The sequence below is a fragment of the Dendrobates tinctorius genome, unplaced genomic scaffold (genome assembly GCF_039654945.1).
Source record: "Dendrobates tinctorius isolate UK_male_01 unplaced genomic scaffold, ASM3965494v1 ptg000014l, whole genome shotgun sequence".
In the NCBI taxonomy this organism is placed as follows: Eukaryota; Metazoa; Chordata; class Amphibia; order Anura; family Dendrobatidae; genus Dendrobates; species Dendrobates tinctorius.
Genome location: NW_027361682.1, coordinates 6,210,074 through 6,237,696, shown reverse-complemented (window position 1 = coordinate 6,237,696; position 27,623 = coordinate 6,210,074). Strand labels below are relative to the sequence as shown.

Sequence of the window (27,623 nt, the reverse complement as noted above, 5' to 3'; positions counted from 1 at the left end):
CAGTATCATTATTCCCTCCTTCCTAATCTCACACACCCTCTGTTCCAGCTCTCTCATTGCTTCTCAGTTTCTCACTTCTCTGATCAACTCTCAATCTACAACTGAGCTCTAACAGCTCCTTTTCCCTGCCCAGCTGCAGGACTGACCCTCTGTAACTCTCCCCTGCCCAGCTGCAGGGCTGACCCTCTGTAACTCTCCCCTGCCCAGCTGTAGGACTGACCCTATGTAGTGCTCCCTGTCTAGCTACAGGGCTGACCCTCTGTAACTCCCCCTTGCCGAGCTGCAGGGCTGACCCTCTGTAACTCTCCCCTGCCCAGCTGTAGGACTGACCCTCTGTAGTGCTCCCTGTCTAGCTACAGGGCTGACCCTCTGTAACTTCCCCTTGCCGAGCTGCAGGGCTGACCCTCTGTAACTCTCCCCTGCCGAGCTGCAGGGCTGACCCTCTGTTACTCTCCCCTGCCGAGCTGCAGGGCTGACCCTCTGTAACTCTCCCCTGCCGAGCTGCAGGGCTGACCCTCTGTAACTCTCCCCTGCCGAGCTGCAGGGCTGACCCTCTGTAACTCTCCCCTGCCGAGCTGCAGGGCTGACCCTCTGTAACTCTCCCCTGCCCAGCTGCAGGGCTGACCCTCTATAACTCCCCTGCCCAGCTGTAGAACTGACCCTCTGTAGTGCTCCCTGTCTAGATACAGGGCTGACCCTCTGTAACTCCCCCCTGCAGGGCTGACCCTCTAAGTCTCCCCTGTCCAGCTGCAGGACTGACCCTCTGTAACTCTCCCCTACCCAGCTGCAGGGCTGACCTTCTGTAAATCTCCCCTGCCCAGCTGCAGGGCTGACCCTCTGTAACTCTCCCCTGCCCAGCTGTAGGACTGACCCTCTGTAGTGCTCCCTGTCTAGCTACAGGGCTGACCCTCTGTAACTCCCCCCTGCCCAGCTTCAGGGCAGACCCTCTGTAACTCTCCCCTGCCCAGCTGCAGGGCAGACCCTCTGTAACGCTCCCCTGCCCAGCTGCAGGGCTGACCCTCTGTAACTCTCCCCTGCCCAGCTGCAGGGCTGACCCTCTGTAACGCTCCCCTGCCCAGCTGCAGGGCTGACCCTTTGTAACTCTCCCCTGCCCAGCTGCAGGGCTGACCCTCTGTAACGCTCCCCTGCCCAGCTGCAGGGCTGACCCTCTGTAACGCTCCCCTGCCCAGCTGCAGGGCTGACCCTCTGTAACTCTCCCCTGCCCAGCTGCAGGGCTGACCCTCTGTAACTCTCCCCTGCCCAGCTGCAGGGCTGACCCTCTGTAACTCTCCCCTGCCCAGCTGCAGGGCTGACCCTCTGTAACTCTCCCCTGCCCAGCTGCAGGGCTGACCCTTTGTAACTCTCCCCTGCACAGCTGTAACTCTTGCATAATTTTCACGTATAGGAATTACAATAAACCATAGCATTAGCCATGTAGTTTTGACAGTTATTTTTTTTGCTTCCTCGGCCTTCATAGTCCTCGGATCTTAATCCTATAGAGCTCATAGGTCAACCCCAAGGCCTGCTAGCCAAATCTGGTCCGCCCCTATATCGTGATGCAGAGGAACGAGACTTTGACGAAGACAGAATTTTTCAGTGAACCAGGCTTTGATTAAGACTTAATATTTCAGAGAATAAAAATACCAAACTATTATGGAACAACTATAGAAAAAAACACAAGTGAAAAACACTGATTATTGTACAGCGGACTCTGGCTCAGATTCCAGTATTAAATAGATTTTCCTACAATCAAAATTATCATTAATAACATTTTAATAAATATAATACTAATTTCTCTTAAACAATATTTTTATTAGAGTTTCCAGAGTAATAAAATGTAAAATGTACATTCATATAATCATATCCAAATGAAATTTGGAGTAATGTAAATCATAACATCACAGTATAATACTATTACAATCATATCAGCACTTGAAATGAGTGCGATTAACAATGAACCGAACAGGACAAAAAGACAATTGTAAAAGCACAGGCAGACACCTAGATATATAAAATTTTGGCACCTAATGAATAAAAGAGAGAAAACAAAGGTTCAGGATGACACCAACAGGTCAAACACATATACATGGTTTTTTTACTTGTACATCTACCATGGATTAATTACGGATTCAACTACCTATCACCAAAAACACATAAACTAAACCAAGAAAATGGTGAACACAAGGTCAAAATAATATATAAAAAATACAATTTTATTAAAGCATCTAATAAAATCCAATCGACAGGTACATATGGGAACCATGTAGAAGAACGCACACATAGTGGTGGTACATAAGCACATGCAAAGTGACGTACACATCCAGATTAATATATAACAGCATTAGATATACTAATCACACAATTGTGATTTAACCCACATGGGGAAAAAACCGCTATAATGTATAATAATATCACAGGGAAAATGATGGACATAACAGTGCACAACAGGGATAAATACCACAATCATTTCCCTTAGCAATGTCCATAAAGATCCCACCCTGCTAGCAGTAAGTGACCTCCATGTATTAATCACTACCCCAGAGTTACCATTCCAATAGGGGGTTAAATTACCAGCAGGTCACAGCGGCAGCAGGAACTATAAAGTATCCCGGATGAGCACGTCAGCCCCGACGCGCGTTTCGATCCTCCTTCATCAGGGGGCATAACTACATTGATGGCTGCCTGTCTTTATATACCGCCCGGTCAAAGCGTGTTTAACCGCGCGACCGGAAGTAGCGGTCTCGGACCGGAAATGATGCGCTCCGTCAAGACGCCAGCCAGCGTCGGCGTCATGCTGGAGGAGGGGCCGCAAGGAACCACCAACGCATGAAGACGCCGAAAGCAGGCGGGCGCAGGAGGCGATGACAAACAGGCGCGTACAGGTCGGGAAAGCTAGTCACACAGAAATAGACCAATCAATTAAAAAATACATCAGAGTGACAAAATGTAAAACTGGAAGTATCATAAATAGAGGCTTATACAAAAATACACAGAAATATAGATACCACATATATACAGGAAAAAGAAGAGGGATTAACAAAATCCTAATATTTATTAACAAAGTAGACATGTATATGGATATCAGTCACATCTTCTTCAGCGCTTCCAATGCCGATCATAGGACGTAGTTCCTCATACATTGTCAGGAGATACGCTAGTCCAATACACATCCTGCACACATGAGCCATCATCATGATGATAGTTAAACTAAAATATAAAATCAACAATTAAAATATGGACCACACAAAACCTGAGCGTTCTCCCTAAATCAGAACAGTGTGATCAAAGGAATGGGGCAAAGCTAATATGTTCATTTAATCCAGATGGATGGACGGTGCCCAATGTCCAAATCCACCTGGATTCCAACTGGGCCAACCTCTTAGACGTACTTCCACCACGAATACCAACATTCAACATGTCAATACCTCTAACCCTGAGAAGACTACCAATGCAGCCATGGAAACTCCTGAAATGGCGGGGGATGGTTTTTAGCGATGTGGGGTCCTCAGTGGACACTGCTGCCTCAATCCCCAATACGTGCTCGCGTATACGTTTTTTAAGCTGTCTAGTGGTCATGCCCACATATATCAAGTTACATGGGCAGACCGCATAATAAATCACATTTCGACTTTCACATGTGATATGTTTTTTAATTTTATATTCACGTACACCGTCCTGGCTAGTAAAAACCTCAGTGCGTTCCATATTGGGGCAGGCCACGCAATGCCCACAAGAGGAACTCCCACATCGCCTAGCCATCCGATCCAAAAATGTCTCCGGCATCACACTCGTGTAGTGACTACTGACTAATGTATCACGTAAGTTCCTAGATCTCCTAGCCGCAATGGCAGCCCTCTCAGGGAGAAACCCAGATAATACCGGGTCAGCCTTCAAAATATGCCAGGATTTATCCAATATTCGCCTCATACGAGAAAAGTGTGAGTGAAAATTGGTGACAAATCTAACTTTATTTGTCTCACCCCTAGATTTCTGCCCATATAAGAGCACATCTCTCGATGAGTGTCTAGCCCTGTTGAATGCTCGTTTAATCCTTCTATTACTATACCCACGTTCAGACAGTCTTACTTTTAAGTCATCACTCTGTCTAAAGAAATCCTCGTCAGTGGAACATAATCTGCGTAGTCTCAAAAATTGACCCGTTGGAACAGATTGGATCATGTGGTCAGGATGGGAAGAGGTCGCATGCAATAACATATTTGTGGAAGTTGGCTTCCTAAATATGTTGGTCTGTATTTCCCCTCCAATATCTTTTTTCAAGGTGACGTCCAAAAATTCAATCGTCACGGGATCGAATTTGTACGTAATGAAAATATTCATTCCATTAATAAGTGACCTCATGAAAGAATGGAGATCGTCACCTGAACCCTGCCAGATTATTAAAATGTCGTTGATGTACCGCGAACAGGAAAGGCCCGGCACATCGGCGATGATCCATCTGGCAGGGGGAGGTCCCTCTCCCACAGCCCCAGGAACAGGTTAGCATACGCGGGGGCGAAAGACGCCCCCATAGCTGTCCCCTGGAGCTGTAGGAAGAAGGACCCCTTAAAAATAAAGAAATGAGTTAACGTAAAAGTTAATAACTCCAAAATCAGTTCTCTGTCACCCGGAAGATTTGACATATTGAGGAAAAATGATGTGGCGCGAATGCCATCTTCATGCTTAATACTGGTGTAAAGAGACTCAACGTCCCCAGTCACCATTAACATGTCATCCTCCAGTTGGAGTCCATCAACACGCCTAAGTAATTCACCTGTATCCTTCAAAAATGATGGCAACCCCTCCACAAGCTGCAGTTTGGAGTCTATCCACCGATTGACATGTTCTAAATAATTACCTCTCCCTGAGATAATTGGGCGACCCGGGGGCGTCTGCGCGTCCTTATGGATCTTGGGTAATAAATAAAACGTAGAAATAGTTGGTTCAGATACAATTAAAGCACTAGCCAACTCCTTAGATATTACACCAGCCTCATTAGCTCTATTAATAATTTTAGAGAGCTGTGTGGAGTAGGCGGACAAGGGGTTAAATGTTAATTTCTTATAACATATTTTATTGTCAAGTTGTCGAAAGGCTTCCTGCTCATAAAGCACCTTTGGCCAGACAACCACATTACCCCCCTTGTCCGCCGGCTTGAACACAACATCATCAAGATCCTGTAGGGCGCGCAGACGTCCCCGCTCCTCTCTAGTCAGATTGTCGCCATAGATATATCGTGGAATCTCAAGAAATTCCCTACTCACAATCTGTACGAAAAGATCCACATTCGGACAAGAAGATAGAGGAGGGAATTTCCTAGACCTGGGGCATATCGATGGTGGTACCTTACCTCCTTCAGGGGTGTCATGTTCGGCGGATAGTTCCTCCAAAGTCTGCAGCGCTATTTGCTCTTCTTCTGTGGGAAATAATTTGGAGAGGTTGCCATCAAAAAAATGTTTCTTGAAGATAAGGGAACGGGCAAAAAGATGTAAGTCTTTCACTGCCAAAAATGCGTCAAAAGGCGCGGCAGGTGAAAAAGAAAGCCCCTTTTCCAAAATAGCCAAATCTACACCAGTAAAGATATGTGAGCTCAAATTGATTACCTTATTATTATAATTGGTGACATTAGGAGAACGATGTTGCCGTCTATACGGATGAAAGCCACGTCCGTGTTGATTGTCTGACCATCCCTGACCTAGTGGCCATGGAAGATCCAGAAATGTCTGATACATCACTCATAGAGGATATAGATGTTTGGGATGAACCACGTCCCATTCGATTTCCCTGCGGACTCGGCTTTCTCCATAAATAGACAGAGTTGTTCTCATAATCTCGACGGTCACGATTAATTTTATTCAACCGGGTGGTCTGTATCCGTTTGACCACTGATTCCACAATTTCGTTAGTCTCATCCTGAAAACTAGTCCATTTTTCAGCAGTACCAGAGGACTTAAGATCTTCCTCAATAGTTTTAATAGATCCATCCAATCGTGAAATCAGACCGCCATTATGTCTACTGAGGAGTTGCATTAGAGTCTTAGAACACTCATTGCAGGCCTCTTCCCACCTGGCCACAAACTCGTCATCCTCCACTGGAAACGTAGGTATAACACGAACCCTTAACCCTCGTGGTATAATCTTCTTAACCAAATACCTATCCAGGAAGGTTCGGTTCCACCACAGTTTAGTTCTCTTAATTACTAATTTCTGTAATACTATTCCCTGATCATCCCATTTCACACCACCGCTCTGTTGGATGTTGATTCCATCACCCCCAAACACCTGATCGATCTGGGATAGCCAGGATTTCTCCTTAGCTTGGAAATCCATGTTGAACCAAAAGCCTGTGCAAAACACAGCAAGAATTAAATGACACCAACAGGTCAAACACATATACATGGTTTTTTTACTTGTACATCTACCATGGATTAATTACGGATTCAACTACCTATCACGAAAAACACATAAACTAAACCAAGAAAATGGTGAACACAAGGTCAAAATAATATATAAAAAATACAATTTTATTAAAGCATCTAATAAAATCCAATCGACAGGTACATATGGGAACGATGTAGAAGAACGCACACATAGTGGTGGTACATAAGCACATGCAAAGTGACGTACACATCCAGATTAATATATAACAGCATTAGATATACTAATCACACAATTGTGATTTAACCCACATGGGGAAAAAAACGCTATAATGTATAATAATATCACAGGGAAAATGATGGACATAAAAGTGCACAACAGGGATAAATACCACAATCATTTCCCTTAGCAATGTCCATAAAGATCCCACCCTGCTAGCAGTAAGTGACCTCCATGTATTAATCACTACCCCAGAGTTACCATTCCAATAGGGGGTTAAATTACCAGCAGGTCACAGCGGCAGCAGGAACTATAAAGTATCCCGGATGAGCACGTCAGCCCCGACGCACGTTTCGATCCTCCTTCATCAGGGGGCATAACTACATTGATGGCTGCCTGTTTTTATATACCGCCCGGTCAAAGCGTGTTTAACCGCGCGACCGAAAGTAGCGGTCCCGGACCAGAAATGACGCGCTCCGTTGTCAAGACGCCAACGACGCCAGCCAGCGTCGGCGTCATGCTGGAGGAGGGGCCGCAAGGAACCACCAACGCATGAAGACGCCGAAAGCAGGCGGGCGCAGGAGGCGATGACAAACAGGCGCGTACAGGTCGGGAAAGCTAGTCACACAGAAATAGACCAATCAATTAAAAAATACATCAGAGTGACAAAATGTAAAACTGGAAGTATCATAAATAGAGGCTTATACAAAAATACACAGAAATATAGATACCACATATATACAGGAAAAAGAAGAGGGATTAACAAAATCCTAATATTTATTAACAAAGTAGACATGTATATGGATATCAGTCACATCTTCATCAGCGCTTCCAACGCCGATCATAGGACGTAGTTCCTCATACATTGTCAGGAGAGCCGCTAGTCCGATACACATCCAGCACACATGAGCCATCATCATGATGATAGTTAAACTAAAATCTAAAATCAAAAATTAAAATATGAACCACACAAAACCTGAGCGTTCTCCCTAAATCAGAACAGTGTGATCAAAGGAATGGGGCAAAGCTAATATGTTCATTTAATCCAGATGGATGGACGGTGCCCAATCTCCAAATCCACCTGGATTCCAAACTGGGCCAACCTCTTAGACGTATTTCCACCACGAATACCAACATTCAACATGTCAATACCTCTAACCCTGAGAAGATATAAACTCCTCTTCTATTTTAGACTTGAGTTTCAACCACTTATACCATCTGTCACCAAATAATTTTATTGATAGGTTATTAATATAGTAAATTTTTTCATAAGTACAATGCTTATCAACCAGCATAATCAGTGTGACAATATCCGGAGGTTGCATGTTGTTCCAACCTTTCGCTATAAGATACACTGCAGACATTAGAATGTGGGCGACCAGAAACTTTTCTTTTTTGAGTTTGTGAATACCAATGAGTAGCAGGGCTAAGGCAGGGTGTGGTTGGACACGCCAGTTACATATGATCGAGATTAAGTTAAAAACCCTGAGCCAGTATATTTTCAATACAGGGCATCCCCAAAAAACATGGAGCAAGTCAGCTTGAGATCCACATCCACGCCAGCATAGTCCAGATCCCCCCCCCCTCCAAAATATCTGAGTCTATTCGGGGTAAGATAATATCTATGGACCAATTTATAGTGTGTCTCAAGTATGTTCATACACTTTGTGGACTTTGTCGCAATTTTAAAAGATGTTGTCCATTGGGGGATTTGTATCTGTTTCTGCAGAGTGGTTTCCCACCTCTCAAAACATCCCCTACTAGAAAAGTTGTATTTACCAGTTAGGATGCTGTATAAGGGTTCAAGAGATCTCTTGTGACTGGGAGATGTATTAGTTAAGAAGTTATGGATGGTATGGTTAATCAAAACCACTCCGCAGAAGTGTTTCTTATACTTACTATATTCCTCTTTGAGCAAGAGATATTTCATATATTCAGTATTGGGGACTCCAAACTTGATTTTAACCAGCTCAAAGGGCACAACTCTATTATTCTCCAGTAAGTCATCCACAAATGTGATGGGGAATTTTGTCCAACTGTCAAACATTGGTCTTAAAACAATCTTGACAGGTGACAAAAAAGGGAGTCTCAACTTTTTAGTTGAAAGAGGAGAAATATTAAACCTTCTTCTGCATATGTGTGACCAGCAAAGCATAGATGCTCTAAGTATTGGGTTCTTTATGTTCATGATCTCTTTTCTGTGCAGAAGGAAATAGGATATAAATAGTGTCGGTTCTCTGTTAGGCATCAGGTCTCTCTCAATCTCTGGCCATCCCAACTCAGTCTGTTTTGTGAACCACATTTTTGTTAACTCAGTCGTGGTGGCAAAGTAGTATGCCTCAAGATCTGGAAGGGCTATCCCACCATTTTCCTTGGATTTGAGTAGTGTATGTTTCCTCACTCTAGGTTTCCGATTATTCCAAATAAATTTATTCATTTGGTGAGTTAGTTTCTGTATGGACTGCATTGAAAGAGGTAGGGGAACATTCCTATAAAAAAAACAGCACCTTTGGAAGGCAGAACATCTTATACATGACTATTCTATCCATCCAAGTGGCCGGGGTTTCTGACAGTTCTTCCAACTTAAGGTCGAGAGACTGCAAAAGACAATCAGTGTTTATCTCGCTCATATGTGTGAGGTTACCTGTAAGCCAAATTCCTAGATATGGGATCTTGGTACAATCCCAATTGAAAGGGTACTTGTCCCTTATTTGCTGCTTAATGGGGGCTGAAATACAAAGTGACAAAACGTTAGTTTTCTTTACATTAAGTTTGTAGTATGAGACCGAACCAAACAAATCTATAATATCCCAAATCTCCCTCAACGAATCAACAGGATCCGTCAGTGTGAGTATGATATCATCTGCATATAGGTTTATTTTATGCTCTGAGTCTCCTAGCCGTACACCATGTACCCCATCCGAATCTCTTATCATTTGAGCCAATGGCTCCAGACTCGGGATGAAAATAATTGGGGACAGAGGACATCCCTGTCTTGTCCCTTTTGTTATAGAAAATTTTTCTGACATCGTACTATTGACCAGCACAGAGGCAGACGGCTGAGAATACAAAGCTCGAACACTCCTCAACATCTCTTCACCAAAACCCATCTTCTCCAGTACTGCAAATGTATAAGCCCAATTGATCCGATCAAAAGCTTTCTCGGCATCAAGGGCTACAAACAGACTGGGAATTTTTTCCTTATTACATAAATGTATGTGGTGCAGGACACTTCTAGAACTGTCAGAAGTTTGTCTATATTTTACAAAACCCACTTGATCGGGATGTATGAGATATGGAATAACATCCTGCACTCTCTCTGCTAGTATTTTTGCATAGATTTTGATGTCTGCATTCAGAAGGGATATGGGTCTATAGTTTTCAATTTTTGTGGAGTCTTTGTCTGGCTTGGGAATTACCACTATTGTGGCCCTCAGCATATCTGCACTGCATGTACCTTTTGACTTTATAAAATTTAGGGTATTTGTTAAGTGTGGGACAAGATCTTTTTGAAATGTTTTATAATATTCTACAGGAAAACCGTCTGGGCCTGGAGCCTTATTACTTTTTAGATTACTAATTACTAGAGAGACTTCTCCCTCCGAAAAAGGTGCATAAAGGAGTTCCCTCTGTTCTGGAGATAGGGATCCCAACTTTACCTTTCCCAGGAAGTTATTTATCATCTCTTCTGTAGGGGGGGATGAGCCCCACTTTCCCCTATGTTATACAAGTTTGAGTAGAATTTCTCAAAGGCCAAGGCTGTTTCTTTTGGTTTTTCTATAGTCAGTGAGTTCTGGGATATTTTTTTGATTAGATGTTTTTTATTTATGGGTTTAAATCTATTTGCCATAATCTTTGAGGTTTTATTATTGTTTACATAAAACCCTGCTCTGTTGAACAGAGTCTTTTTCTCGTAAATATTTATAAGAAGATTTCTAAGTTCCAATCTGAGAGAATATAGCTCATTATATTTAGTAAAATTTTTATCTGTTTTGGCTTGGCCCTCTAATTTTTTGATTTGTTCAAGTAAAGTCCTTTGTTTGCTTTCTCTTTCCTTCTTTTGTCTTGAGGCCATCTGAATCAAGTGACCCCTGATGACACACTTATGTGCCAGCCATAAAGTTTCAGGTGTGATCTCCTGAGAATTATTCTCTTTAAAATAATTCGTTAGGGTATTTCTTATTGTTGATATATTATCTGGAGAGTCTACAACAAATTTGCTGTATCTCCAGTTGTAGTGTCTTTGAACTAATGAGGAAATACGTAATGTCAGCAGAATCGGAGCATGATCTGACCATGTGATGGGGCCAGTTTGAAAGTCTATATACGAGTCCAGTAACGAGAAACTGGTAAATATGTGATCTATTCTAGTATAGGATTTATTATGGGGGCAGAATCGGGTGTATTCTTTTGAGGTAGGGTTCAATATTTTACAACTATCGTGTAAGTTGGAATTTCCCAACTACTTCCCCAGATTCACACTCCTATAGTATGGAGCAGAGGAAGAGCAATCAGTGTCTGGGTTAACAATACAGTTAAAATCCCCTCCCCATATGATTTGTCCCTTACTAAAGTTGGATAATTTTCTTTTGACTTTGTTAAGGAAGCTAATTTGTCTTACATTAGGGGTGTATACATTGACTACAGTATATTCCATACCTTCTAAAGTAAAGTTGATGGCCAACCAAATGTCTGCCTTTGTTATCTCTCTCTCTCTGGTACAATTATCAATGTTAGACAAGGCAAAGGTAGTGTTCTCCTTCATAACCAATATTTTCGTGGGAAAGCCCCATCTGTACAACACCTTGTGCTCCCTCAGGTGGGTAGTGATAGGGAAAAAGTCTCTCCTTTTCTGCAAAGTGGCTTTTGAAAAGTCTGCAAAGATCCTAATGTCCTCATACGGCCTTGGTAAGATAGGTGACTGTTTACTTTTCCTCAGAATGTCCTCCTTTGTCAGGAAGTAGTGAAAATAAGCAATAACATCCCTTGGAGCCTTTTCCGGGGCATACTTGGATTTTGGATTTACGTTCCATTAAAAGATCCCCTTTGGTGGCCCCCGGGAGCATAGTATGGAGCATTTTTTGCACGTATGAGTTAAGATCCCTGTCTTTGATATTTTCAGGTATTCCTCTGAATTTAAGGTTATTTCTTCTACTTCTGTCCTCTTGTTCTATCATCCTTGACTTTAAAAAAGTAACCTCTTTTTCTAAAGCATAGTGTTCGTCTATTAGGGTATTATGAGACTTGACCATTTTCCTCCATTTTGGACTCTAAGTGGTCCACCCTCTGGCCCAGACTGTCTGTTATTTTGGAGGTTCGTGTTGTAGCCCTCTATTTGTTTTTGAAATGTCTTTGCAAGAAGGCATATCATATTCTTTATGAATAATTCTGAGGCTGCATTGCTGGTAGCCTCTACCTCTGTTAATACATGTAAAATGTTTTCAGATACGACAATGTCTAAGGAGCATGAGTCCTCCAATTGTGACTCTTGTTGCAGCTCAGCTGAGCTGCTGCTTAATCTGCGGCTATAATGTGAAGAAGGGGACAGTTCCCTCTGTGGCGGCGTTAGAGGGGTATCTGATATGTTAGAAATGTCTGGGCAAGAAGAGGCACTTCTCATTATATTTGTTTCCTTGATTGCAGCGGTGAGCGTTACTGCTGCACTAGATTTTGTAGACTGCGCAAGATTCTGGCTTAAGGTGCGCAATTTGCGTACTTGCTGCGCAATCCCGCCTGTCCCCCTGTCAGTCTCGCGATATTTCGCTTGCTTCTTCACAGCGCTGCTTTTAACATTAAAATTACCACTTTCTTTATCTGATAGAGCGGCGGTTTTAGCAGGGTTGGGGGCAGACTTACCCCCTGACTTGAATGCCGCATGTTTCAGCCTCTGTGGCGTTCTCTCCCGCTGTGTGCCGCTCAGGCTTGGGCTGCAGGCTGTGGCTGCTGTGAGGCGGGCGCCATCTTGGCTCCTCAGCATAAGGGGAGAGCGCTCCAGCTTTCTTGTTTTTTCTGCTCTTTTACTGAGCGGATCCATGATGTGAGGCCACCGCTGGTGTCTGTGGAGGTTCCGCAAACTTTCCACGCCAGTCCTGGCTTATATCTCGCTTTCCTTCCCCGCTTGGTAGGCCGCCCTGGAGAGGAGCACAGAGCTCAGACGCTGGCCAGGCCCCCTCCCCAATATAATACTAATTTCCACAATTTCATGTGTTTTAAATAAACTCTTCCTGTGCTGTGCGCTGTGTAATGGCTGTGTCTGACCCTACAGGGACATGGGCTGATCATACCATATCTCCTGAGCAGGGTAGGAAGCAAAAGAGGCTATACAGACATTTCAGCAGGGGATCGCAGATTATGCTTTCTTTGAGGTAAAACATTGCTTAAAAACAGGCAGTGAAATGTTTTGCCTCACAAAAAGAATGATTTGCAATCCTCTGATGTAATGTCTGTATATTCTCTTTTGCGTACTCCCCTGCCCAGGAGCTGTGGTATGATCAGACCATGTTCCTGCACGGAGACGCAGCCAGTACACAGTACACAGCAGGAGCACATTTGTAAGATTTTCTCAGCACAGGAATATTTTTTTATTAACACATCCAATTGTGGAAATTATTTTTTTCCCAAGATCTATTAATTAAAATGAACAAGAACCAATTTAATGATGAAATAGCATGTCATAAACATATGACTAATCTGGAAATAGGAGGAAACTCAGCTCCTTTTAGTTGTTCAGTCTGTGTGGACTGGCAAAAACAGAAGACATACGAGAATTTTCATGTATCGGAAAATGTTACTTATACTAATGTCATTCGATTTTCTAAGGTACAGTTATCCGATGTATGTTTAGCAGTGTTACTGTACCTAAAGGGTTAATTGGTTAAATTTTTGTGTTAAAAATTATGAACTTGAAGTGGATCTTTATAAGGCAGAAAGGAAATAAAAAACAAGGCAGGTGAACAACAGACTGTTTTGGGTTATATTATTAGTCCAAATTTTCAAGACTCTGATATTAAAGTTTTACATATCTTAACCCCTTTCTGACATCGGACGTAATAATCCGTCCATGTAACCTGGCACAATTTGACCATCATTACGACGATCGTGGCTGGGTGTCAGCTGATTCTCACAGCTGACACCCGGCACTAGATGCCAGGAGCGGAGCGGTCCCGGCACTTTAACCCCCGAAATACTGCGATCAAACAAGATCGCAGCATTCCGGGAGCCAGCGCAGGGCTGACAGCCCCTTTGCCTTTGGATCGGAGACCCTGCGGCGTGATGCAGGGTCCCGATCGTTGCCATGGGGAGCCGATGTCGTTAGGAAAGAGCATTATCAGCAAGTCTTCCTGTCAGTGCAGCACTGACAGCTTCTATGGCATGCAGATGCTGCTTCATCTGCATGTATAGAAGTGATCAGCCTGCTAAAACAATGATTGTCCCATAGTGGGACAAAGTGTAAAAGTTAGGAAAAAGTTAAAAAAAAAAGTTTTAAATAATTGTAAAAATATATAAACATAATAAAAAAAATCAATATATTCTATCACTAAATAAATTAAAATAATAATTAAAAAAAACGGTGCGGGGTCCCCCCTATTTTTGACAAGCAGCCTTGCTAAAGCAGACAAGTGGGGACTGGTATTCTCAGGCTGGTAAGGGGCCATGGATATTGACCCCTCCCCCCAGCCTAAAAATAGCAGCTCGCAGCTGTCTAGAAAAGGCATATCTATTTGATGCGCCTTTTCTGGTCGCTTTGCCCGGCTCTTCCCACTTGCCCTGTAGCAGTGGCAAGTAGGATAATATTGGTGGGTTTGATGTCCCCTTTCAGGTGATATCAAGCCCACGGCTTAGTAATGGAGAGGCGTCTATAAGGCACCCATCCATTACCAATTCTATTGTTGTATTGTAAATAAACACAGACACTCAGAATAAAGTCCTTTACTTGAAAAAAATGACCCAGACTCCTTTATTAATCTCAATTAAACCATACTTACAACCACGCCTAATCCAAGCGAAACCCTCGATCTCCTGTAATTAAAAAAAAAAATAAAAAAGCAACAATATACCATACCTGTCTGTCCTTGTGTCCCACACCGTAATCCATGTCTGGGGGATAAATAGTTTTCAACCTGGATGGTTTCAAGATGTGACTGTCCAGGCTGAAAACCACTGGTGAATGAGCTGGGGAATGCAGCGTCTGTGACCGGGGGTGACGTCCTAGAGATTACCTTCGGTCACTGAGCTCCGATCCCAGCCAGGCTGAGCTGCGATCGGATCCCTGCTAGCACAGTGAGCACTCATGGCTCACGGTGCTAGCGGGGATCTCACTGAAGTCACCGCAGCTCAGCCCGACTGGCAACGCAGCGTCAGTAACCGAGGGTGACATCATAGAGTTTACCTTTGGTCACTGAGCTCCGTTCCCAGCCGTGTGTGGGACATTTTATGGCTCGTGTTGACATTAAAAACTGACATGTCAGCGTGTTTTGCCCACGGACACACGGTCCGTGGAAACACACTGACGTGCACAGACCCATTCACTTGAATAGGCAAATAGCGCTCCGTTCCTCCCGAGTCTCTCCGCATGGCCAAGTAGTACTGTACAGCCACATATGGGGTATTGCCATGTTCAGATGAAATTGTGGGACAAACTTTGTTGCTATTTTTACCCACTTCTTGGATGAAAATGTAAAATGTTTGACTAAAACAAAATTTTGGTGGTAAAAATGTAGTTATTTTGTCCTCACTGCCCAATTGTATAAAATTCTGTGACACACCCATAGTGTCAATATGATCACTGCACCCCTAGATGAATTCATTGAGAGGTGTAGTTCGTAAAATGGGGTCACTTATGGGGGGTTCTGCTGTTTTGGCACCTCATGTGCTCTCCCAGTGGGTCATGGCACCTGCAAACTATAATATGGCGCTCCTTCCCATCTGAGCTCTGCCATGCATCCAAACTGGTTTACCCCCACATATGGGGTATCAACATACTCACGACAAATTGCTCAACAATTCTCAACAATTTGATTTTTTTTATTTTTACGGCTCTACGTTATAAACTTCTGTGAAGCACTTGGGGGTTTAAAGTGCTCACCACACATCTAGATAAGTTCCTTAGGGGGTATAGCTTACAAAATGGTGTCACTTGTGGGGGGTTTCCACTGTTTAGGCACATCAGGGGCTCTCCAAATGCAACATGGTGTCCGATCTCAATTCCAGCCAATTTTACATTGAAAAGTCAAATAGCGCTCCTTCCCTTCCGAGCTCTGCCATGCGCCCAAACATTGGTTTACCTGCATATATAGTGTATCAGCATACTCAGGAGAATTTGCATAACAGCTATTGGGGTCCAATTTCTCCTGTTACCCTTGGTAAAAAAAAAAAAAAATTGGATCTGAAGTAAATATTTTTGTGAAAAAAAAAAGTAAATTTTTTTTTTCTTTTTGTTAAACATTCCAAAAATTCCTATGAAGCACCTGAAGGGTTAATAAACTTCTTGAATGTGGTTTTGAGCACCTTGAGGGGTGCAGTTTTTAGAATGGTGTCACTTTTGGGTATTTTCTGTCATATAGACCCCTCAAAGTGACTTCAAATGTGATGTGGTCCCTAGAAAAAAAAAATAGTGTAAAAATGAGAAATCCTTGTTTAACTTTTAACCCTTGTAACTTCCTAACAAAAAAAAATTTTGGTTCCGAAATAGTGCTGATGTAAAGTAAACGTGGGAAATGTTACTTATTAAGTATTTTATGTGACATATTTCTCTGATTTAAGGGCATGAAAATTTAAAAGTTGGAAAATTGCAAAATTTTCTCCAAATTTCCGTTTTTCTCACAAATAAACGCAAGTCATATCAAAGAAATGTTACCACTAACATGAAGTACAATATGTCACAAGAAAACAGTGTAAGAATCACCGGGATCCATGGAAGTGTTCCAGAGTTATTACCTCATAAAGGGACAGTGGTCAGAATTGTAAAAATTGGCCCGGTCATTAACATGCAAACCACGCTTGGGGGTAAAGGGGTTAATTGAAATCCCAAATATAGCATCAGCAGATAACAAAATTACTCTTTACAGGTGAGATCCTCTCTTCATTATGTCCTCCCTTGCTTGCTGGCTCTTCTTTGGACCTGTTTTACAAACATGTTGTGAGAGATGTTAAATCTTTACTGTACCTTTGTGGGTAGCCCAATATGAGGACCAAAGAGCCGTAGGCTCTCAATTGGTTGAGCTCCAACAGTGACATAGTTATAAAGCCAGCAGACATGGGGTGTAATATTGTTGACCTGTTCCGTGCATACTTTATGGCTTAAGCCAATTGTCGATAAAGTGCTAAACATACCTATATATCTTTAAATTCAGATCCATCAAACTCTTATAGAGAACGATTGCGAACATTAAGACAAGAATTTGAGAAAGGGGTATTATTATATAATTTTGCAAACAAACTAATGGTAGAGTATCCTACAAAACCCATACTGGTATTTTAATCCCAAAATCCATACATGTATAGATAATCCACTTGGATGTCCTATAATTGTGGATGAAGGTTCAGTTACTGAGCCTATTTGGGCTGGATGTTAAACCTACTAGTGGCGAAAACTCCCGCATGTTTAAAAGACGCATTGTTTTTATTAATACTGGAATAGTTTGATTGGCAAGAAACATTCTAGTTGGTGATGATTGACGTAGAGAGCCTGAACTCCTGCACCACACAAGATGCCGGTGTACAGGCAGTAAGACATTGACATAATTTCTTTCAATATGCGGAACACTGGTATACCTAGGCAGCTGGTACCGCAATGGGTACACCAGTGACCCCGACTTTTGCAAATATATTTTTGGAGTATTTTGAAACTTTACCGTTTGACCTTGGAATTTCGAAAAATTACAAAATAGTGCGTCAGTGCGGAATGCTACTCCTTTTTTTTCCTACTCTTTTAATTTTTGAAGATTGTATTGCTGCACAGTTGAACACCACCATGTCTGTCATTCTCTTTTAACCAACATTGCATACTGCAGTGGTATATACTTGCAACAATGCCTGTCTGCTGAGCTTTTGGAATGGATGTAAAGCTAATCACGCTACATGTTGTCTAGATCTTCTCACAATTTTTATAGAAGATACCTACAGCTATGTGATGACTACTGCTGTCATGTCATTTTAAGTTTTAATGTTAATTTAAGATCTTTTTCTGTTCTTCTAAATTATTTATCTGTCTGTGACTGTTACAATCTTTGTTTCAGGGTAAAGATCTGCCCCATATTAATACTACAGAGACATATATGAGTGGTGATGAGCAGTGTAAAGAGGAGATTCCTACAGATAACAGCACAGGTGAGTAGTGACCACTAAATGCGTTATGTATCTTGTGGTGGTGTTTTATCTTTCATCACTAAAAAAAGAGCAGTCATCACATTGCAAAAGGGACGGATATGAATAGACCTACGAGAAGTACCTTGTAGACATCATCTGTATGTCTCGAATGATTATGAATTTGTTCCTGTGTCTATGTAGGATCATGTCCTAAAATATACTGGTCATGCCCCTGAGCCTTGCTCAGAGACACCTTGAGGCATGACTTTTAGGTTGATATCTATTGGGTAGATTACTATCTAATGGTATATTAACTCATTTTGGTCAAGCACATACTCTCAGGAGGTTTATTGTTTATATTATCTGTCTAAATGGTTTATTAAAAGCCAATTGGGCCAGTGCAATATACTGTTTCTCTATTACAGGGGTCACACAGGTCTTGTATACATAATTAACAATTTGATGTTCTCATCATATTGCTCACTATTCAGATTTTTTATTTTATCAAAGTTTGTGACTTTGTACCAGATTTTTGTCATTTAGTTATACCCTAGACATTTTAAATTGTTTTGGTGTCTTATTGCACTTGTTCATCTATTGGATTTGGTAGGCGCAGTTGTCTGTAATATAGTGAATTTCCTCTATCGGTAAGACCTAGCAGGGTGACAAAGGGAAAGCTGGCGTTAAGCAGGGGTGCCACTTCGCCTTTTACGGTGCCAACCTCCGCGGCAAGGCAGGGATAGTACTAGGATGAACACATTAGGGTCAGTATCCAAGCTGTTTATATAGTTTTGACTGTGTCAAAACTATATAAAAAAAAGGCGAAAGAATCTAATTAATAAAAATATTGGAGAAAGAGAAACCAATCACAAACTAAAATGTTTCCATACTAATGCACAAAGCATGGGCAACAAACAAGGAGAATTGGAACTACTAACACAGGAAAAGAAATATGATGTCATTGGAATCACTGAAACTTGGTGGGACAATACACATGATTGGAATACAAGACTAGAAGGATACAACTTATTTGCAAGAAACAGACTTGATAAACGAGGAGGGGGTGTCGCATTGTATGTTAGAAACGCGTATATCTGCACAGAGATTGAAGCTTCAGAGACTGGGAGTTCTGTGGAAACTGTTTGGGTAAGAATACAAGGACAGAACAATGGAAAGGACACCATTGTAGGCATTTACTACAGGCCGCCTGTGCAAGCTGAAGCTATGGATGAACTCTTTATGCATCAAATGGCCAAGTTCTCCAAAAAATATGACATAGTTGTCATGGGAGATTTCAACTATCCAGACATTTGTTGGGAATCTCTCTCAGGCAAAACTAACAGGTCAAGGAAATTCTTATCCTCTCTTGCTGACAACTTTATCTTCCAAAAGGTAAGGGAGAAAACAAGGGGAACTGCTACCTTGGATCTAATCCTTATAAACAGGGAGGAAATGGTTGAGGAGGTAAAAGTGGCTGGGACCCTAGGAGGTAGCGACCATGCTATTTTAGAATTTTGGATAACTAGAGGCGGAAGACCTGTGAAGACTCAGACATCAAGGTTAGATTTCAGAAAGGCAGATTTTAAGGGATTCAGAAAGAGAATTGGAGGGATCCAATGGCTGGATATCCTTAAAGACAAAAATGTCCAGGAAGGATGGGAAATCTTGAAAAATGAAATTCTCAAAGCACAGTTGTTAACAATTCCGAAAAGAGGCAAGAATAGGAAGCAGTTAAGGAAACCAGGATGGATGAACACAGAACTTAAGCACATGCTAAAAAGGAAGAAAAAAATGTTTATAAAATGGAAAGAGGGAGGCATATCTAAAGAAGAATATAATGCTACCTGCAGGGCACAAATCAGATTAGCTAAAGCTGAAAATGAATTGAGGCTTGCAAGAGATGTCAAAAGCAATAATAAAGGATTTTGGGGATATGTCAAAAGTAAAAGAAAAGTCAAAGATGCTATAGGATTTTTACAGGATGAAAATGATGAAATGGTAAGACAGGATGTTGAGAAGGCTGAACTTTTAAATTCCTATTTTGCATCTGTTTTCTCTCAGAAAGGAAATGTAACATCAACTGTTATTCACTGTCCTATTAAGGGAATAGAAGAATCCAGGATATCTATAAACAGAAAGATAGTGAGGAAACACTTAGCTAGCCTAAATGAATTCAAGTCTCCAGGTCCAGATGAATTACACCCCAGAGTACTGAAGGAGATAGCAGAAGAAATTTTTGAACCCCTCTCTATAATCTTTGAAAATTCTTGGAGAACAGGAGAAGTGCCAGAAGACTGGAGAAGAGCAAATGTTGTTCCTATCTTCAAAAAGGGGAAGAAGGTGGACCCAGGTAACTATAGGCCGGTGAGTCTGACTTCTATACCAGGAAAGATCTTTGAACAAATTATTAAACAACATGTATGTCAATACCTGGATAAGAATGAAGTGATTAAACAGAGTCAGCATGGGTTTGTAACTAATAAGTCATGTCAGACTAACTTAATTTCCTTCTATGACGGTATCACTGATTGGGTAGATCAAGGAAATGCTGTAGATATAGTATATCTTGACTTCAGCAAAGCATTTGACAAAGTCTCTCATACAATCCTTATTGAAAAAATGATTAAGTATGGAATGGACAAGGCAACTGTTAGGTGGATTCATAACTGGCTTAGTGATCGGACCCAAAGAGTGGTCGTAAATGGCTGCACATCCAGTTGGAAGAATGTCTCAAGTGGGGTACCACAGGGCTCTGTCCTGGGCCCTGTATTGTTCAACATCTTTATCAACGATTTAGATGAAGGAATTGAGGGTAAACTGATTAAATTTGCTGATGACACAAAGCTAGGAGGGATAGCTAATACTAGAGAAGAGAGAGAGAGGATTCAAAAAGATTTAAATAAACTGGAGAAGTGGGCAGCAACTAACAGAATGGTTTTTAACAGGGAGAAATGCAAAGTACTACATCTGGGTAATAAAAATGGAAAAAGCATATATAGAATGGGAGGAATAGGGCTAAGTGACAGCACATGTGAAAAAGACTTGGGTATACTAATAGATCACAGACTGAATATGAGTCAACAGTGTGATGCAGCAGCAAAAAATGCAAATGCAATTCTAGGATGTATTAACAGAAGCATACAGTCTAGATCACGTGAAGTCATTATTTCCCTCTACTCCTCTTTGGTCAGACCTCATCTGGAATATTGTGTCCAGTTTTGGGCACCACATTTTAAAAAAGACATCAACAAACTGGAGCAAGTTCAGAAAAGAGCGACCAGAATGGTGACCGGTCTGCAAACCCTGTCTTATGAGGAAAGGTTGCAGGATTTGGGAATGTTTAGTTTGCAAAAGAGAAGACTGAGAGGAGACTTAATAGCTGTCTACAAATATCTAAAGGGCTGTCACATTGTAGAAGGATCAACTTTATTCTCATTTGCACAAGGAAAGACTAGAAGCAATGGGATGAAACTGAATGGGAGGAGACACAGATTAGATATTAGAAAAAACTTTTTTACAGTTAGAGTGATCAATGAGTGGAACAGGCTGCCACGAGAAGTGGTGAGTTCTCCTTCAATGGAAGTCTTCAAACAGAGGCTGGACAGACATCTGACTGGGATGATTTAGCGAATCCTGCTTTGAGCAGGGGGTTGGACCAGATGGCCCAGGAGGTCCCTTCCAACTCTACGATTCTATGATTCTATGAACTTATTATTTTTTCATATATTTGAATTTTTACTTTCTATTACACTGTGTTAGCAAGGTTTTGTCCCTCGGACAATTTTGAGTGTTACTGATAGATTTTTTCTCCTTCGTCTCATTGGGGGACACAGATACTGTGGGTATATGTTTCTGCCGCTACGAGGCTGACACTAAGTGAAAAAAAAAAAGAGGTTAGCTCCTCCTCCATCGTATACACCCTCAGTTTTTTGCTTAGTGTCCTTTGGAGGCACACACATCTGGATGTCTCCAGACTATTTTTTTTTTTTCTTCCCATGAAGATGAGACAGGGACGACGGATCTTATAGATAGTCCGATCTCCCCAAACCATCAACGGGTGAGCACGCGTTGAGTATTGTCTCCGCGTATCCTTTCCCGCACCGTGGGACATATCTGGGTCTTTTTCCCCAGACTTCTATTTTTCTTTTTTATTTTATGAAGATAAGACAGGGGCAACGCATCCTATTGAAAGGATCTGATTTCCCCAAATCATCAACGGGCGAGCACGTGCGAGTATCCCTCCACGTATCCCCTCCCGCGACGTGGGACATAATGCTGGACTTGGCCCTGTCCACCCCTAGGTATTGAAACCATGGGCTTGCACAGAGGCGCAAGACTAGTCTGTGCGGCCCCCACTGCTCCACCAACGCTAGACGGCGGTGCTGCATGGCGGCGGACGGTCCCTCTCCTCGCCCCTGCAGGGGGGACGGAGCTAGGGTGCCTGCACCGTCCAGAAATTTACCCCATCCCCTCTACCTGGTGCGCTGGTCGCAGGTATGGAGGACTGTGGAGGGCCCTGCGGCAGCGTTCCAGGAGCTCCATTGAGAAAGCCCCAGGCGGAGGGTTGTGCTCACCTGGTCCACAGCATTTCCTTTCCTCAGTCCTACCCCCCCAGGCGGGGGCCGCCAGCGCGGATGTCGGTCCATGGAGCGGCTCAGAGAATGGCCGGTGGGATCGCCATAGTTGCGGGGCCGCCAGCGCGCGGCCCGGCAAAATTTAGCCCGCGGCTTCAGCCGTGACTAAGCCGCGGGTGGAAGTCCCGCCCCCGGCGTGATGTCATTTCCGGCCGCCCCCCGTGACTAGTGCGGACGCGAACAAATTGAGCCCCCGTTCTCATTATAGGGTAGGCAGCGACCGGGAGAGGACGTCTCGGTCTACTCAGGGGAAAGGAGCGCAGGAGAGCGCAGCGCAGAGGCAGTGGCAGAAGCACGTGGACACAGGATCAGGGTAAGTGCGACCCCGACCCTGGAGCCGCGCTACGTGCGATAAAAGGGGGTTTGTTTCCTCCTCCTCCCTTCCCTCAACCCTCTTATAGAAAACAGGGGGTGTTATTGAGCCTGGCAGCAATATGACCGGAAAAGGGAAATCGCACACGTTCCTTTATGACGCATGCATTCCTGTGGGGCCAGTTTTCCACGAGCACAGAGTAAAAAATTATGTGAAACCTGTGACTCCGAACGCGCACAGGAGCCCTCCCCTGCCACCAAACCCACAATGCTGGTGTGGGCAGACCGCAGAGGACAAGGTTCGGGATTCCCACTGTGCAGCGCCCGGAACCCGACGCCTAACAGAACCTCAGTGTCCGTCCTCCACTGCGACTGCGACCAATGTGCCAAGCCCCCCAGAGTGGGCCCTATTACTCTCTCAGTTCATGCAACTGAGTCCCTTCAGGCCTCAGGTGGGGTACAGGGACAGTGGCTCGCCGGCCTTAGAGGGGACCTCCACCTTACAAGAGCCTCCGGCCTGCAGGGGCCGCTCTCACTCCAGGCAGACCCGAGGGAAACAAATCCACACGGTGTCGCCCAGTCCATCTGGTGCCTTGGCATCCGTAGGTTCTGCTTTTCGCTCCCCGTCTCCAGTGGTTGATAGCGAGCAGACCTCAGATTGTGACTCAGATGAGCCCCTTGACCTGGATACTCCAGCGTCACTCGAAGCAAGGTATCCGTTTGCTCCGAACCTCCGTAAAAAATGGATGGAATCCCCGATGGTGGATCCTCCGGTTTCGCGCCTAGCCACTAAGACCCTGCTATCCGTCCCTAGTGTTTCCTCAATTAAGGATCCCACGTATCGCCTTATAGAGAGCTTAGCTTGCTCAGTAGATGAGGCGTCAGGGTCAGCGCTCGCTCCCTCATTCACAGCAACTTGGGTAGCCAAGGCTATAATATCATGGTTAGAAACATTAAACAAGGTGGCGCAGGAGCAGGATCTACCTGCAGAGATTTCAGAGGTCGCAGGTCAGATGGCGATGGCCGGAAACTATGTAATCAATGCGTCTTTAGATGCAAACAATTGCTCGGCACTTGCTGCCCCTAATGCAATTTCTGTCAGAAAAGCCCTATGGTGAAGGACATGGCGAGCCGATTCTACTTCTAAGGCCGGTATCACACATCGGTTTTTTGCTTCAGTTAAAATCCACTAAAATGGCGGACAACGGATCCGTTCTTGGCCGGATGACAACGTTTGTCACCGGACCGTTATTTTAACGGGTCTGTCGAAGGAAGAATTTTAAAGGAAACGCTGCTTGAGAGGGAGAGAATTTTTTGCGCCACCAGAACAGAGTTTAGGGTTAAATTTCCGAGCGAGGCAAATCATCCGGGCATGCGCAATGTCAAATGCAGATCCGGCCGCCGAAAAAACGTTGCATGGTCCGTTCAGGCATGTCGGCGGATGCCAAAATTTTGGCGGATCCGCAAAAAAACGGATCGAACGGATGGCCATCCGTCAAGATCCGCCGGTAATGCAACTCAATGGGAAAAAAAACGGATCCGCCAAGCAAAATGGCAGATCCGTTTTTTTGCACAACGGCGGATTTTGACGGATTTCAAAAAACTGATGTGTGAAACAGGCCTAAGAAGTCCTTGACTTCCCTGCCTCATCAGTGCGGCCACATATTTGGGGAGAAGTTGGATCAACTTATCTCTGACTCCACAGGAGGAAAGAGAGCGGGTTTCTCCCTCAACAAAAGGTCAAAACGCTGTTTCGTCACCCGTTTTCAGGCACATTTCGGGCCTTTCGCAACCCCGGGTGGTCTACAGCGGCCAATTCTGCCGCCTCAGGCCGCCCCAACCACGATAGGGAGCGGCAGGTCTCATATAGAGCCAACCCATTGGGGAGAATGCATACTCAGCAGCCCAGATCGAGGGGATCCAGATCCCAAAGATCATCGGCCAAATGACTCGTGGCCTTTACCAGACGACACCAGCAAGGTGGGCGGCCGCCTACTCTGGTTTCACCACGTCTGGGTCAATGTCGCTCACGACGCATGGGGAAAGGAATTGGTGGCCTCGGGTTACAAAATAGAATTTGTCAGGTATCCTCCAAGACTGTTTTTTCTTTCCCGGCTACCCAGGGTGAATACCCAGGCAAGGGCTCTATTGGGAGCCATCAAATTGCTCCAGCACAATGGAGTCATTGTTCCAGTTCCGGAACACGAAAGAGCTCAGGGGTTCTATTCCAACCTTTTTGCGGTTCCCAAAAAAGGACGGGTCTGTCAGGCCTGTTTTGGACCTGAAGCTTCTGAACAAATTCATCAGGATCAGACATTTCCGGATGGATTCTCTCAGTTCAGTCATATCGGCCATGGAGCAGTGAGAATACTTGGCCTCAATAGGCATCCAGGACGCATATCTGCATATTCCCATTTTTCCTCCTCATCAGGGGTTTCTACGCTTCACCATCGGCGATCAACATTTCGTAGCGCTACCCTTCGGGCTAGCCACGGTTCCTAGAGTGTTCACAAGGGTTATGGCAGTTGTCATGGCCACACTGCATTCTCGAGGCATAGTCGTCTTGCCTTATCTGGATGACCTCTTGGTCAAGGGCCCGTCAATACGAGCATGCGAGGAAAAGCTCAACATCACGCTAGATACTCTTGCCCGCTTAGGAGGGTTGGCAATGCAAACAAGTCATCCCTTGTGCCAGCTCAGAGGATCTCCTTCCTAGGAATGATCTTCGACACTTGCCGAGGGTTGGTAATTCTCAGGAAAAGGCGCTAGCTCTCCGGCAGGGAGTCCGGACAGTTCGCCAACCAGTCCCTCATACCATCCGATCCGGGATGAGGATTCTAGGGGAAATGGTGGCAGCAATGGAAGCGATACCTGTCGCCCAGTTCCACCTTTGCCCCCTGCAGCACGCCCTCTTGTCAGCCTGGGACAAGAATCCTTTCACGCTCGATCGGCGGTGCCGACTGTCCTCTCAAGTCAGGCAGTCGCTCGGATGGTGGATAGCCAGTTCCTCTCTGACCCAGGGGAAACCTTTCCCCCAGATCATTGGCTGGTAATGACAACCGACGCCAGTCTCCTCGGTGGGGGAGCGGTGTTTCGCCACCACACAACCCAGGAACGGTGGTCGCCACAGGAAGCATGCCTCACGATCAACTTATTGGAGATACGAGCTATTCGTCTGGCTCTGCAGAAGTCTCATCTCTCTAGCAGGCCGCCCCGTCCGGTTTCAATTGGACAACGCCACAGCGGTGGCTTAAGTAAATCATCAAGAGGGCACCCGCAGCAGAGCAACCATGCGCGAGGCGGGGCACATTCTTCAGTGGGCCGAAGCAAACCACTCTGTGATTTCGGCTGTCCACATTCCGGGGCGTGGAAGATTGGACGGCAGACTTTCTCAGCCGGCAGGGTCTTGCATCAGGAGAGTGATCTCTATATCCCGACGTTTTTCAGCAGATTTGTCAACTGTGGGGAGCTCCGGATGTGGACCTGATGGCTTCCAGAGTGAATGCCAAGGTGCCCGCATATGTCGCTCAGGCCAGGGACCCACAGGCATTCGTGGTGGACGCGTTGGTTCTGCCATGGAACCAGTTTCGCCTCCTATATCTATTTCCCCCACTGCCACTACTTCCGAGAGTCATCAAAAAGATCAAGTGAAAAAGTGATTTTTTTTTTTTTAACCCCTTCACCCCCAAGGGTGGTTTGCACGTTCATGACCGGGCCAATTTTTACAATTCTGACCACTGTACCTTTATGAGGTCATAACTCTGGAACGCTTCCATGGATCCCGGTGAGTCTGACATTGTTTTCTCGTGACAAATTGTACTTCATGTTAGTGGTAAAATTTCATTCAAATAACTTGCGTTTATTTGTGAGAAATACGGAAATTTGGCGAAAATTTTGAACATTTCGCAATTTTCCAACTTTGAATTTTTATGCCCTTAAATCACAGAGATATGGCACCCAAAAAACTTGATAAATAACATTTCCCACATGTTTACTTTACATCAGCACAATTTTGGAACCAAAATTTTTTTTGTTAGGAAGTTATAAGGGTTAAAAGTTGACCAGCGATTTCTCATTTTTACAACACCATTTTATTTTTACGGACCACATCACATTTGAAGCCACTTTGAGGGGTCTATATGATAGAAAATACCCAAAAGTGACACATTCTAAAAACTGCACCCCTCAAGGTGCTCAAAACCACATTCAAGAAGCTTATTAACCCTTCAGGTGCTGATACCTGATATGTGGGGGGGAACGACTGTTTTGGCGCATGGCAGAACTCAGAATGGAAGGAGCGCCGTTTGACTTTCTCAATGCAAAATTGTCTGGAATTCAGATCGGACGCCATGTCACGTTTGGAGAGTCCCTGATGTACCTAAACAGTGGAAACCCCCTACAAGTGACCCCATTTTGGAAACTAGACCCCCCAAGGAACTTATCTAGATATGTGGTGAGAACTTTGAACCCACAAGGGCTTTACAGAAGTTTATAACGTACAGCTGTACAATTTAAAAAATCATATTTTTTCCACAAAAATGATCTTTTCACCCCAATTTTTATTTTCCCAAGGGTAACAGGACCCTAAAAGTTATTGTGCAATTTGTCCTGAGTACGCTGATACCCCACATGTGGGGGTAAACCACTATTTGGGCGCATGGCAGAGCTCGGAATGGAAGCAGCGCCATTTGACGTTTTTGGCTGGAATTGAGATCGGACATCATGTCGCGATTGGAAAACCCCTGATGTACCAAAACAGTGGAAACCCCCCACAAA

The 27,623-nt window shown here is 44.0% G+C and overlaps 1 protein-coding gene across 2 annotated transcripts in view; it reads left to right on the top strand.

Moving 5' to 3' along the window:
- The window catches only part of LOC141073702 (uncharacterized), a 74,277-nt gene that overhangs the window by 16,545 nt on the left and 30,109 nt on the right, over positions 1 to 27,623 (top strand). For both annotated transcript variants that reach the window (XM_073561062.1, XM_073561071.1), the window contains exon 6: positions 17,832 to 17,922. In XM_073561062.1, the coding sequence (XP_073417163.1) occupies positions 17,832 to 17,922 (91 nt within the window). The remainder of the gene's footprint in view (positions 1 to 17,831; positions 17,923 to 27,623) is intronic.